Source organism: Fusarium poae, chromosome 1 (assembly GCF_019609905.1).
Source record: "Fusarium poae strain DAOMC 252244 chromosome 1, whole genome shotgun sequence".
NCBI lineage: Eukaryota > Fungi > Ascomycota > Sordariomycetes > Hypocreales > Nectriaceae > Fusarium > Fusarium poae.
Window position 1 is genome coordinate 5,988,235 of NC_058399.1, and position 14,835 is coordinate 6,003,069.

Below are 14,835 nucleotides of genomic sequence, written 5' to 3' on the forward strand. Positions count from 1 at the left end.
CTATCCATCTTCGGTTCGTATCCGAAAAGCCGTCTCCCACCAAGCTAACATAAAAAGGGTTACGCTGATTGATCTCCATAGTATCGATGTGAATTCAGGATCTCGGAGACTTGCTGATCCTTAGTTTGGATGATAACCATTCGGATTGTGCGATTCCTTCCGTCCTCAAAGGATGATCCCAGTTCAAGTGCAGGGCCACCGTGTCCCAACACCTTAAAGATAGGAGAAATTTTGTGGTAGTGAATTGATTTATTATTCTACTGTACCGATACATCTCGGAGCTATGGGTATTTGTGTTGTATGCGATACTTATCAAAGTGTCCTTTTTAACTACCTACCTAGATACCTACCAAAGAGGAGGGATTCGTAAGCTCAAGAAACTTCCTCAAAGGGCAAGTTGTTAACCAGAATCCACTGCAATATCCTGGTTGGAGCCGACAGCAAACCATTCAACAGTCCGTAGCTAGTATTGAGCCTCGCTTCAGCTCAGTGTACAGGAGATGACATCTCAAGAACCGTAGACTGATTCGCAACAACATTGTGCTCTGTGGGCTGAGGACTCTCCAGACCAAGAAGCCTATAACTGGTGGAAAGTGAAGTTGAGCGGACCAAAAAAACGCCGATTTCCTCTTTATTCATTTAGTATCCTTGATAATCTGCGCTTGGAAACGAAAAGCAAAATTGTTGTACAGCTGGAGAAGCTTCATTCATGCAAATTTGTTCTGCCTTGTTTCGGCACTGGTGTTGTCCAATGGATCAGTTCCCGGCGAATCTGGCTGCGCGCTTCTCTGCCTTGGCTTTCTCAGTTGGGTCATTAAGGATGCCACTTCGGGTCGCAGCACCCTCCTTTCGAGCGCCGCCTTCGCGACCATTGTCGCGACCACCACGGCCTCTTCGCTGTCGACCGCCAGGACCGTTTCTCCTATCCATGCTCTGTCGCTTGTCCGGCCGGCTTCCCTCAGTCTCGGTGTTACGGTCTCGACCTCGCTTTCGAGAGCGTTCGGGAAGAGCAGAGTCCAGGGTAGTAGCCAACTCCTTCTCATCAAGACCGAATTTCTTTGCACGTTCAGCGCGTTTCTTCGCGTCTTCATCCTCCTCAATGCCAAACCGCTTAGCACGTTCAGCACGCTTCTTAGCCTCGTCGTCCGCAGCAGTGGATGATAGTCCCATGGCGTAAGACTTTTCAGGCTCAGCAGGCGCTTCTGCGGTCTCGGCAGGCGCCTCTACTGCAGCAGGCTCCTCAGCCTCTGTGGGTTCGACAGGTGCGGCTTCGGCGGCAGGAGCCTCGGCAACGGGTTCAGAAGTAGCTGGAGCGGTAGCGGCAGGCGCAGGTGCAGGTGCAGGTGCAGGTGCAACGGGAGCCTCATCATCGCTGTAGCTGATCTCGTCTTCCTTGTTCTCGGCTGAAAAGGACACAATTAGCCGTTGTTTTTGGATGCGACGAACTTTGCGCGCGAGGAATTGGGAGCGAATCTAAGGATCGGTGGACGTACCAGGCTTCGCCTCTGTCTCGGACTGCTTGTCGCTCTCTTGGAGTCTCGCGATGAGATCAGCCTTGTTTCCAGTCTGAGGAAGGCTCTTCTCTGCCAGCAGCTTCTTGAGCTCAGGCACCTTAAGCGTGGAGTATTCAGCCATGGTGTGGAAAGAAAGGGGAGTTGAAAGGACGTTTTGTGTATTCGAAATGAGGATGCGATTTGGATTGTAGGTAGTGATTCAATTGCGATATTGATGCGCGAGAGACTGAAAGCTCAGAAAGAATGGATTGAAGAAGAATGGAAGCTTAGGTTTGATACGCGGTTGGGGATGACGCTTGGTGTTGGATTCGAGATTTTAGTGGGTCGCTCCTTGCCTTTGTTTGGTTCCAGAATTCGATATTAAAATATGGACAGATAAGCACTGAAACTGCTTTGTTTCTTGCTCTAATTTATTGTCAACCCTCACTCATAAATTCTATTCTGTTCGCAGGGAGATGATCGAGCACGGACCACCTAAGCTCCAAAACAAGGCTACCTCTAAAGGTATCTTAGCAGCCCAGCTGTTTGTCTGTCGGTACCTACAGTAGCCGTTTGGGGGGCCTCATTCGGTACAACCTTAATGGTTACCAGCCTGTTTATCTGTAGAGCCGTTGGATTAGAAGGCCTTTGGAGTAACCAACAACTTAAGTGATGAGTCTTGTTGGCTGGATGCTCCTAGTCATTCTGGACAGAATGTGCACTGAAACACAATACTGATAGGCTTGGCACAGCAAGGATGAAATGGAGCGCCTTTCCGTCCGATCCCCGAGACTGTGCATCCCCGTAGTCCGATGCACCATTCCTTCACTGGCTAGCATTAGCATCCCTTTCTGAACGAGTGCTTGAATCAGAAAGGCTGGTTGCCTACCTACATAATACATGACCACATGATTCTGCCTAGCAACTTGCCGGATGGTTGTCGAGGGCCTCACGTGGCCGCAGCTAGAGTGCATATATCAATGTAACCCCAAAAATGGCCTGTACAGCTGAGCAACCTCTTTTTGTGCTTGTGCTTGTGCTTGTGCGAGAATCGTACAGATGGAGGTCTCGGAAGTCCAGATCCGAGGTGCAAGAAGAAGCAGGTTCTCCTCTTATACTTATTGATGCAATAGAGTCGAATGGTTACAAGTCATTAGAACTGTTAATTAATAGTGCAATTAAAGTCAAGGTACCTGAGTTTATTCCCCGGATTGCGGGTTCTTAGAGGTTGAAACAGGCCAGTCTGACTATTACCTCTAGGTTAGTAGGTATTAACTAGGTAAGGTATCCCAGCCCAGCTGCTCCACACAAGGTACCCTTTTTTTCTTTCACAATTCACCAGGGGAAGGGGAAGAAGGAGACAAAACGTACGTATCCGTACAGTATCACTTGAAGTGATTTCTTGGCCTTGGCCCTATTTTTGCGGTCAGGAAGTTGAGGGGTTCCTCCTTCTCTTGTCCTCATTTTGATTCAAGTCAAGAGTTTCATCTCGGTAACCGTTTCTTTTTCTGTACTCTACATATTAGCTCGCCACTTTTCTTCCTCTATTAAACTCAACCAACAACTTTAACTCGTCTCGTGCCCCCTCTTCCCGTCCCCACGATTTGTCGATCGCTACGCTGCGACTGTTCTGTTATCGACACCAACATCATCAACATCTTGCGAAATACCGATTCTATACACAACCCATCGTAACTGTCTAGTCTAGACTGCCTGGATTCGATCCGAACATCCGGACACATTCGTCCTGTCATCGCTGCTCTCCTCTTGGCCTCTCCGAATCATGCAATAGCATTCGACCGACCCCTTGAAAGATGCGAAAAGTTCAGCCTATCCTTCAGCTCTCGAATACCCGTTCCCATCGCCAATACCTGGCTGTCTCTACTTAAAGTTGTTTCGCATTTTCCAGCTACTGTTCTCTTGAGCGATCACTACCGAGGAGTTGATCTCCATACCTCGCCAATCATTACATCATGACTCGACGAATTGTGAGTCCTTCCATCTTTTGGCTTCCTACGTAGGTCCATTAGACTAACCATGGTCTTGTTATCAGGTTCGAACAGCTGCTCAGCTCGCTGGCGCCGCCATTTTTACCTTCCTCGTCATTGCTTTCCTCGACCGCAATTATCGTGTCCTCCCCAATTCGATTCATGGCTACATGCCATCCCATCACCCCGGACTTATCGTCACCGATGTCACAATAGTCACATGTTCAAGTGTCAATCCCTTTTCTTCTTGCGATCTCGAAAAAGAGTGGCACCGAGTCGACAAGGACCTATATCTCGGAAGGACCTGGACTACAAGTGCTTACCTGTATGTAATGCGCAAACATGAGGAGGACCTTACCGAGGAGGACCGAGTTGTGGTGGACGTTTCCGTCGGCAGGCTTCAACCTCAGCCCAAGGGAGAAACAGACGATGCTTGGGAATCCCGTCCTTCAGGCATCTGGATTAAGCGTTCGGCCAAAAGAAAGGCCAGTGATTCGAAGCAGGCCGTCACCGATATTGATGTCCTCTTTGGAGATGATGCTGTCGAGGCAAGAGACGGATATGCTCTTACGGGGACACCCCTGCTACTAAACACGGGTGGTAACCTGCTCTGCGTCCAACTGACGGTGCGCCGGGGCCCAGTCCGAGAGGCCAAGAAGCCTACACCAAGGATCCGCAACGATGGACGATACAAGATCATGCAGATCGGTGATCTGCATCTCAGTACCGGGGTGGGTGCATGCCGTGAAGCTGTTCCCGATTCCTACAACGGTGGAAAATGCGAGGCAGACCCCAGGACGCTCGACTTCGTCAATCGGGTCCTAGATGACGAGAAGCCCGATTTGGTAGTACTGAGCGGTGACCAGGTCAATGGAGACACAGCACCAGACGCACCGACTGTCAGTGTGATCCTCCTTCCATTTCACAGTGTTGATTTCTAACATCCTCTAGGCCATGTTCAAGATTGTCTCCCTCCTCATTGAACGAAAGATTCCCTATGCTGCCATTTTCGGGAACCATGATGATGAAAAGACCATGTCTCGTGAGGCGCAGATGGCAATCATGGAGAGCCTTCCCTTTTCCCTTTCCACCGCCGGGCCAGCTGACATCGATGGCGTTGGCAACTACTATGTGGAAGTCTTGGCCCGTGGGAAGACAGATCATTCTGCATTGACCATCTACCTCCTAGACACCCACGCTTACACGCCCGATGAGCGCAACTTTCCTGGATATGATTGGGTTAAGCCCAACCAGATAGAGTGGTTCAAGAAGACAGCCGCTGGTCTCAAGAAAAACCACAACGAATACACTGGTCGACACATGGATATCGCTTTTATCCATATTCCTCTTACAGAATACGCTAACCCAGAACTACCTCGTGTTGGTGATTGGAAAGAGGGAGTTACGGCCCCTGTATATAACTCTGGTTTCCGCGATGCCCTTGTCGAGCAGGGCGTAGTCATGGTCAGCGCAGGACAGTAAGTTTGAGGGAGTCTCTGAGTCTATCGCAAACGCTTACCAACTCTATAGTGATCACTGCAACGACTACTGCTCCCTATCTTTAATAGGCGAGGGCGAGACAAAGACCCCTGCCTTGTGGATGTGTTACGCTGGTGGCTCCGGCTTTGGTGGCTACGCTGGTTACGGTGGCTACCACCGTCGCGTACGCTTATTTGAGGTTGATACCAACGAAGCCCGCATCAAGACCTGGAAACGACTTGAATTTGGAGACACAGCTTCTCGCATACACGAGCAGATTATTGTTGATGGCGGTAAACCACAACCCGTCGCCCCAGCTGCATGAGCTTATGAAACACTGCATTTTCTTTTCCATGGGTAAACAGGGGTTATGTTCACTCACCCACATTTGATGTTTCTTGTATTCGTGTTTTAGGATGATCAGCCACCACGCCTTTATAGATTGGGTGGTCTCTCTTTTTTTGTTGTTGATAAAATATTTGTCTTTGGATGGCATCAAACAGCATATTGATCGGTGGCAGGGAGTTTCTTGTATAACAGTTAAAATATCCCACCTCTCGTTGCAGGTATTAGCAAACAGGGTTCGACGACGGCATGGCATACATCGTCGGGGTTGGGAATGGAGTTGTTTTTGGAAGACTTGAAATCAATGATAGGCCAACGACTGGCTTCTATTCTGCAAATTGTCCAGCAATGTGGCTCAATAAACATGGTCTAATCGCGGCTCCGGCTTGATGCTTTTTGTACGGTCAGGGTAGTCAGGCATTGGTTAACGAAAAGGCACTGCCAAGCTGAAATTTGTTCAAGGATACTGGTTTGTGAATTGATCTCTATTGTCATCCGCTATATACCACCACTTCTCTCCTCGCCATATACCTTTACTCTCTTCCGCTATGCTCGGTAGAAGATAAACAACCCGATATCTTCATAGTAGCCACCAAAATCATGCTGATGATATACTCCCCTGGGCCCGCAATTGCACCAGGAGCCCAGGTAAAATCCTCCGAGACGCCACCCACCCATGTCTAGATGCATGTACGAAACAACAAGAATGGTATGCACAACCGGATTAAAAAAGGTTTCAAGAAATGTGGTATCGTTAAGTCTCAAAGCATGCCATGCTATGCGTCGAGAAAAGAAGACTAAAATGTAGAAATGATGGTGTGCGAGGCAACACCGGGATATCAAAAGTAAAATAATGCAGTAAGTCTGGGAAATCCCTAGACATGTGAATGTGCTTGTGATTAAGGGCAACAAAGGTAGTAAAAAGAAAATCGGACGGGTATGTTTTAGATGGTCATGACTTCTTGGTGAACAAGTCTTAGCACCCAGCTTGCTTCGGCGACACTGGCGCACTGGAAGCACCACTTCTTGACATTGCCGCCTGTCGGGCCCGTAGCCGGAACAACGCCAACAACGCCGTTGCTGTCTTTCATCTCCTCCCAGACACCACAGACAATACCGCGGCTGCCCATTGCCGTAAAGCAACCGCTGCCCAGAACGGCGTCCAGCAGGATCTTTGGTTTCTCTGAGTCCTTGCGTGGAATAGTAGTAACAGTTACGCGCTTTTCCAAACCGTGGTCGGCACGGAGAGCCTGGTGCCAGCCTGGAGGAGGTCGTCGGATGGAGAGCTTGCAGTTGCCAAAGTCCTCCCATTTGGCGGCTGCGACGAGAAGGTGCAGCCGGATCTTGAGATCTTCTGTTCCAAAGCTAGAGGGTCCGCGACCGCTGTTCTCAACACTAATGGAGGGTGAGCGGGGAGTGTTGCCGCCATAGGAAGAAGATCCGGGAGTGTTGCTGCCACCATAGCGGCTATTGCGCTTCACGGAGGAACGGGCCAAGCTGAAGGGGAGTCCGCGTCCAGTGAGTCTCTTGAGGAAGCTGGAGGCGGAGAGGGTAGATGAGGGAGTAGTGCTTGCACCATCGTAAGATTGAGTAGGTGCACGAACTGAACCACGGTAGCTGTTCTTGCGACTAAACCAGCTTCGTCGTCGGCTGCTGGTATCATCATTCGCGACAGGTGGCTTGTGCTCACCGAAGCTACTGAATCGTGCTTCGTTTTCAAGTTGGATGAACTTTTGGTTGTTGAGACGAGAATGGTGAACAGACATATAAAGGTTGTAACAGTCAGGTCCGTTGTAGCATCGGAAACGGAAGTTTCCTCCGCTGTGGGAGTTAGCGAGATGGCAGTCCGATCTAACTGAGGAGCGGATTTCAAGATCGACAGCAGTGCTCTGACGGATAAGCACCAACGGAGTGAGATCAAGCGCAAGCATTGGTTTGTCCCCTTGCTCAGCTCCGCTGTGGACAGCGTAAGCCTCAATCAATCCAGGAGTGACGATGATTGAAAGGTTGTCTGCCGCAATATTTTTCCACATGCCCTTGTCAGACCACCTTGAAATCATGGCACTGTATCTTTGGACGTTCTCCTCCGGCGCCATCTTTTGCCCGTATAGGCCAGCTTGAGAGGCAGAGTTGGAAGGTGTCAGGCTATCTGCTGGGCCTGATAGGATGGATTCATGGAGTTGGTGACGTTTTGGCTCGTCTTCGGGATATTCTTCTTCATGCAAGGTCTCCAGCTCATCTCTGGCGTAGTCCCGAGATCTGGCGTCATCCCTGATACTAACTCCTAGCTCGGTCTCAGGCAGATCAACGCTCTCAATATCGTCATCGTCGGAAGTATCGTAGCTGTAGTCTGATTCGGTGTAGTCCTCCTCCTCGGTGTTCTCATAACTTCCTTCTGTAACAGAAGTGCCAGATATCGATGACTGGTCCGAAGGTAGGTATTCATGCTTAAGCGGAGAGGATGTGCGACGCTTGACACGACTATTCGTTGGAGGCTCCAGAGGAGGGGGCTTGGAATACTTGGACTTGGCCGTAGGTTGAGGACTGGGACTAAAGGTTCGATGAGCTGGTGGTGGTGGTGCGCCATCATCTCGTGAAGATACGTCACTCTTGCGGATATTGAGAGGATCAGGCTGCATACTCTGAGAGGTCATGGGCCGTTCCTCGAGTTGGTAATCGTACTGGTTTGCCAAATCATAGAGATCAGGAGACTTCAGAGGAGGAGAAGTCACTGGTGAGGCTGATCGAGGACGGTATCTGGCTGGAAGTGACCTTTTGGGTGTGGTTGGGCTTGCTGGCGGTGATTCAGCAGCAGATGAGCGGCGGGAATGCGAGTTTCGCAGGGATTGAGCCGAATATTTGCGAGAAGATCCTCGAACGCCCACTGGGACATCCTGCATTCGAGATTGCGAGTATGGTTCGTCATCGTCAATTACACTAGGCTCTGGCTCTCTTGGGGGTACGGGGGAGACAGGGAGGATGTCGAGCCAGTCCAGAATCTGATCTTCGTTATCGGTCGTGAGTGTGAGTAGCTCATGCCATGGCCTGTCATTATGTGTTCCCCGTATCATGATAACCATGTCAAAGTTTCCGTCTCCTGTTCTGGCTGAAATCAATTCAATAGGAACCGGTGGGAACAGGAGGTATGATCGACCCTTGACACCATTTTCACGGATCAATAAGTCACCCTTGTCTTCAGGATAGCGCTGGTTGTCTCGGTGCACCAACTCAACCTGGCACTCCAAACGTTGACCATTGGAGTGCGCCAAGTCTAGAGAGAAAAAGTCCTTGGCGCTGACTTGTCGTGATGGCTCGATGTACACATCATCCATGGGACCAAGGGTTCGCAGGTCGCGCGATCTGGTAGTATCGGTGTTGATTGCATCTTCATCTGTCAATCTGGCCGTCTCTTCGCGGTGTCGTCGACGGGCCTTTTCTTGTAGATCTTCAAAGTCACTCAAAAGATCATAAGTGTCATTGGTCCCAATTATGGAGTCAACACATTTGAAGAACTTGGTGATTTGCTTGAGTCGGAGCAAAGGTCTTTTCAACAGATGGGCCACGTCAACCCGCTCTCCCGCGGCATCAATAATATCGCCAGCATCGTTCCGTGGCATAGCACCGACGAGAGAATCTTCATCGTCCAACACTCCGGCCACTGGTGCGAGATTGACGACGAGATCTTGGAAGCCCAGTCTCCAAGCGTCCAAGTACTTGTGGTAGATGGGCACGACTCCATGGCCCCATGATGCAAGTCGGCGAATATCTTGAATGGGAGCCTTGCGATGGGCCATCTGAAGCTTCTCTAGGGCAACTCCCATGTTCACGACAGACTTTGAAAGGGCGTCTGCCCTGGTGACTTGGCCACCAGAGCCGAAAAGTTCGTTTCCATTGTCGCCATTAACGACCTGCTGTAGAAGAACTGGAATAACACCAGAGACCAATGTCTTCAACTCTCTAAGATAAAGACTTTCATCTTCGGCGAATTCCTTGAGCAGATCGTCATTCGTCACATCGTTAGCCCCACCTCGGGCTTTTCGCATACTTGGTCGTGAGCGGTTACTTATGATGGCGCTGGGCACGTTTTTATCGTCGGGAAGTGAGAGAACTGATACAAGATCCGAGTGACGTGTCAGACGCCTCTTGAGACCAGAACCTTGGTTCTTGGAGTTCGAACGCGAATTCGAACGCCGACTACCTTTTGTGAAACCTGTGGATTGCGTAAGAGTGGATTGGGTGACATCGGTCGTTAGATCCGATTCGACAGCACTAGAGCCCTCCTCGGAAAGGATTGTTGACAACTCATATTGACCCCTAGTTGGCGGTGGGAGACGCGGCCCCGCCATACGCGTTGACGGCAGAGCCGCTCGAGCATCCCCAGACTGTTCGGGTTCCTCGGTCTGCTCTTGAATTTGTTGTGGGGGCTCTGGTGTCTTTTGGGGTTTCGGTGTCTTCCGTTCTTCTTCGGGAGACGCAGATCTGACGCTTCTCAACTTTTCAGTCTTGGATAGCTCAGTTTCCGTCCAATTTTCGGAGTCCTCGTAAGCGCGTTCATCGTCATAACGGGAATCCTCGTATCGATAATCATCGTATCTGGACTCCTCGTATCTCGAATCATCGTAGCGAGAGTCATTGTATCTAGAATCGGCATATACTGATTGAGGCTCATCGTCATATGGTCGTTCTTCTCGACTTTGGTAAGGCTTCACTTTGGGAAGAGAATTTACTGATTCGCCCGTGAATGCTTCCTTCAGCATACCAAAAAGCGAGTGTTTGGGACCAGACTTCTGAGGAGGAGGCGTGCTCCGTGTCGCTTTGGTTCTCTTCAAGCCTGTGAGGCCTGATGTCTTTGCGGGGTACTTTGTGTCCTGACGCTTCGGTTTGGTCTTGGAGTCTGGTTCAGGAGACGACACTGGCGATGGTGCTGGAAGCTCAGTTGAAAGATCCGTCGAAAGGTCTGTCGAGAGCTCTGTGATTGTCTCTGGAGAAGGTTCTCGGGCAGGTTCAGGGTCAGACTTTGGTTCAGGTTTAGGCTCAGGTTTGGGGGTAGTTTTCTTCGGGAGCTCAGGCTCTGGTGTTGGTTCCTTAGCAGGTGTAGGTTTCGGCGAAGGAGTTGGTTGAGGTTTCTTATTCGCAGGCTCTTGTACTGGCTCTGGAGTCGCTGGCAACGGCTCACTTGGAATAGCTTTATCCGCTGTTTCTGTCTTGCTTGTGGATGCAGAAGACACTTTTCTCTTCTCGACACGAGATGTACGATGATGGCTCTTGATCGTTTCAGGTGAAGACGGTTCATCTGTCATGTCCTCACTCAAAGGAGTTGTGGGTGGCTCTGCTTTAGGCTCCTCAACAAAAGGGTCGACAGTGGTATTAAGCCACTTCTCAATGCTTGTTGGCTTGTTAGGTACAGCATCCCTTGGAGGAGGATGCTCGTTGATTTCATGAATCATCTTGTTGGCACCTTCCATGACCTTCTTGAAAACCTTGGGCATGTTTTTGAAGCTCGTGTTTCTTTCAGGTTTGGCAGGTCTAGCAGGGCGGATGGGGCGGCTTCGAAGCGGCCCTCCACGAGCACGTAGAGGAAGATCGAGTTCAGTAAAAGCAGAGTTGCCCCATGGAATGTCCCCAGGAATATCTGCTATGGACTTTGCCAAGAGACTAGAAGACAAATCTGATCCATCAAGCTGGGATGGCTCTATAGTAGAATCATCATCAGGTACCCATGTCTCCTTGCCCTTTTGCTTGGCCGTAGGAGGCTGGTAACTCTTGGGTCGTGGCTTTGATTTGCTCGATGATGCAGCTCTCTTCTTCGTAGGAGTATCAACCGCGGAACCATCTTCCAGAACCTCGATGGGTGCCGTTTTTGACAGATCTGACTTATCGTTCGTCCTCGTTGTCTTGGATAACTCTGAGCCATCCTCGATGGCTTCGCTCAACTTCTTGCTCAATGCCTCGGCGTTCTCTGCACCAACGCTCTTGGGAGTGTCTGTCATTTGCTTCTTCATTTCCTTTCTCACGGAGCTCATACTAGGTCTTCGCGAGCTAGGAGCAGATTTGAGCCGTAATCTTACACTCCGCACTGTACTTCCGGCATTGGACGAGATGTCGCTCATAGGTCTTACTCGAATTCCTTCGTCGTCAGTGAGATTCGTTCTCATGGCTCTAACCCGAATACCATCACCACTCTGTCTCTTCTTCCGCACGGGCTTGACTCGAATCCCGTCATCATGTGCCGGTGTTGACTTCGCAGACCGTTGCGCGGTTACTCGACTGCTGGTGACGTTGCTTACTGTCAACTCGCTGTCACTCATAAAGTCGCTATCTGTATCATCCATCCACGGTCTTGCACCCACTGATTTGGAAGACTTGTGACTTCTCGGTGCTGGTGGGTCCGGAATTTCAACCATCTCTGCCCAAGCCTTGACTCTACTGGCAACCTTGGGATTAGCTTGGGTGCGAAAGATGAAGTCTTTTGGTATTTTGGTTGGGGCAGGGATCTTGGCAGGGGATGTCTTTTTTGCCCCGTGTTTGCGATTCTTTCTCCAATGCTCATCGCTAACAACACGCTTCTTAGGCGGCGGGTTTACTTGTTTTGCTGCTGTGGGGGTTTTTGGTAGAGGTGTTTTTGTTGTTGGCGTTTTTATTATTGGTGTTTTCAGTGTCGGCGTTTTTGGTGTTGCGATCTTTGGTGTTACCACTGGCGGTGGTGGCTCGGGTGTCTTGACAGGAGTTTTGATGGGTGTCTTTTCCGGCGCAACCTCCTCTTCTTCAATGGGCAGACTCTCTTTGGTCCTGTTGTTGGGTGGTTTGGACTTCTTCCTCAGCTTGATACGGATCCGGTCCTCTTCAGTCACACTTTGGAAATCCTCGTCATCAAATGCAACATCGGGTGGTTCGGTCGCTGCATCATCTGGCGTCTGTTCCATAGCGGCAGCGTTGGCTTTTTGCCATTTCTTGACTCGATCTCTGACGCCGTTGGGAGGTGGGACACGTTTCACTTGCGACTGCTTCATTTCATGTCGCAGTTCGGCCTTGACGGCCTCCAAGCTCATTCTCCTTTGGCGCTCAGCCGCCTGCCGTGATCTTGAGGGTCGGCCCAAGAGGAAATCATGAAGAAGTGTTGGCTCTCTTGTTGATTTGGCACGCGGGCGACCGCGGGCCGCAGCGGGCGGTGCCGACTTTGGTGCTTCTTTTTCATCGTTGTCTTCGGTGGGTTTCTCAGGGGTCTCGGGATCTAGAATGGCTTCCTCTACAGCTTCCTCTGGAGAGGCCGGGTTTGGTGATGACATGATCTCAGCTATCTAGAAATTGAAAGTGGTGAGCTGTTGTTCAGGCGAAACGCAGTCGCGTGGGCGAGCATGGTTGTTGATGTATAAAAGGTAGGAGAGCTCGCGCAAGATTCGTACCTGGAGCTTGATAACATGCTGTGCGGTCGCAGAGAAGCGGTCGGGGTCCAAGTCGAGGCCGAAGTCGCTCTCTCGATCCTTGGCGATAAGCTACCGTTGAAACCGTCAATCTTGTATCGTCGGATTACCGTATCAGAACGTCTGCGAAGGTTTACAAGAGGTTTTGGAGAAAGGACGGAAAGGCGGAGCAGCCGTTGGGCTATGCTTGATGCAATCGCAAGGAGGAATGGAAAAGCGATAGTGGGTAGGTAGGTGGGTGAGGAGGGGAAAATGACGAGATGACAAGGGAAGGTTCCGGGGATGACAAAGTCAATCAAACGGCAAAGAGCCTTGTACAAATGACAGGAAATGGAGGGCTCTCCAAAAAAAAAATACGAGAGGTACAGTAAGATTGTTATGCCGTTCAACTCGTTGGGCGTTGGAGAGGGCCCTCCATTCAATTTGGAGGTTGCGTCGTTGACGGTGGACTTGAGTCGCGGGTGTCCCAGGTAACCAAATGGGGCCCACCTGGTAGCTCAGTGTAAACAAGACTTAAGCCACCATCCCACCTATCAGGGTCAGGGATAGTGGGATGTGGCGCTGATTGACAGGGACTATTCCAGGGCTTCAGTGGGTCTTCCATGTAACCCCTTGGCCATGGTTTAGTGGGTTAAAGATGATGGGAGTCTTGTGATAGGCTAGACTGCCCTTGAAGATAATCAACAAATCCAAGCCTCCCGTGTCTGGCCCAATCCGATCTCCGATTTTCTCCAATCCGGTATTTGCTTCGGACATTGAAGATCGACAATGATGAGCTGCTTTATATACGAGATTGGAGTGTCTTGATCCTCAGGGTCTTTTTCATTTTTCATTCAAAGAGGATACGACTTGGCTATTCATCCACATATTTTGCATGTGTACCTGGTGTTGTACATATTCAATAGCCGATATGTTGCGTTACCATCAATTTAGTCCACTAGACAGCCTTCCATTGAACAACACAACACACAGCAGAAATAACATCGACATGGGTAACCCCTCTATTAATGTCTTGGCCAAACAGCTACTAGCCTCATAAACACCACACGGCCTTGTTTTCGTTGCTGACGACGACTGACTAAAGAAAGAGTCAAAAGACAAGAAAGAGGAGGGCCTGGCCATCCGTCCAGACTCATTGTTTCAGCCATAGGTGCATCAAATATCCAAGGTTCTGGTGCATTTAGACTTTCGCAACTGCGGAGAAGGTCCAAGTACAGTCATAACACGCAGGGCAAAACAATATCGCCCGCCCGTTGGGCATCCATAGATCACGATCGAGCCTCATCTCGTTCGCTACCCTCTGTCCAGTAAGGAACCAAAACAAGGATACTATCGCTTGATCTCTGTTGCCGAGCATGAGCGTTCCATTCAAAACTGGACAAGTATACCGCTCTTTGTACGACCCGCAAAATACCCCCATCAATGATAATTGGGACGACGTCTTTTGGAAGTATCTAGAACTGGTGGCGCCGGAATGCAGTACCGAGATCTCAACATCCACTTCCCGCATTCCTTGGTGAGTTATTTCAGCTTCCATGTACAACCAGTGTTTCGGAGATCTGCTTAAGCTGTTCCAGATTATCATGGTATTTGCCTGCCGCTCAGAGGCAACTTACCCTGGAACAGAACACAACCTTACCCAAACATCATTGTTGCACAGTCAATATCTTGATATTTAAACTCCTCAATGACCATGACATTATTATGCCGCCGTCATTCAACTTTTGAGAGCGGGGCAAGCATGGTTGTTACATGGGTAAAACAAATGATCATTCTGAATGAATGATATGGCATGCTATGAAGTAAGTGGGCTGTCTCACTCTAGACAGACAACTGCGAACCCGGAGAGCCCGAACATTGGATCGACATTTCCATCCCCAAGAGATCATCAAAAGCTGTATCACCTGACAATTTCTTTGTCCACCCTAGTCTGAAACATGATCAACTAAGCAGTCGCTCTTCCAAGGAAGCACAAAGGATAGCCAAGTCACGAGGACAATACGCTTAAAGCTGATCACCAGAGTCTTAGTCTCACACGGAACAAAGCCATTTGTGTCACAAGAGAAGCATGAGAAAATTCACCGAGAGAAAGAATAATAGTTTCAAACT

The 14,835-nt window shown here is 49.8% G+C and overlaps 3 protein-coding genes across 3 annotated transcripts; 1 reads left to right on the plus strand and 2 right to left on the minus strand.

Annotated features, from left to right (window-relative positions):
• Positions 1-756: 756 nt before the first annotated feature.
• On the minus strand, positions 757-1,635 carry FPOAC1_001950 (uncharacterized protein; the record flags this gene model as incomplete). Its single annotated transcript, XM_044846537.1, has 2 exons — positions 757-1,403; positions 1,494-1,635. The coding sequence occupies 2 exons, from the start codon at positions 1,633-1,635 to the stop codon at positions 757-759; spliced, it is 789 nt and encodes a 262-aa protein (XP_044712453.1).
• Positions 1,636-3,466: 1,831 nt separating this feature from the next.
• FPOAC1_001951 (uncharacterized protein) lies at positions 3,467-5,285 on the plus strand (the record flags this gene model as incomplete). The annotated part of the gene is made up of 4 exons (XM_044846538.1): positions 3,467-3,481; positions 3,547-4,380; positions 4,433-4,959; positions 5,012-5,285. 4 exons carry the CDS (start codon positions 3,467-3,469, stop codon positions 5,283-5,285), a joined length of 1,650 nt encoding a protein of 549 aa, XP_044712454.1.
• Positions 5,286-6,249: 964 nt separating this feature from the next.
• Positions 6,250-13,482, minus strand: FPOAC1_001952 (uncharacterized protein; the record flags this gene model as incomplete). The annotated part of the gene is made up of 3 exons (XM_044846539.1): positions 6,250-12,603; positions 12,709-12,798; positions 13,336-13,482. The coding sequence occupies 3 exons, from the start codon at positions 13,480-13,482 to the stop codon at positions 6,250-6,252; spliced, it is 6,591 nt and encodes a 2,196-aa protein (XP_044712455.1).
• Positions 13,483-14,835: the final 1,353 nt, after the last annotated feature.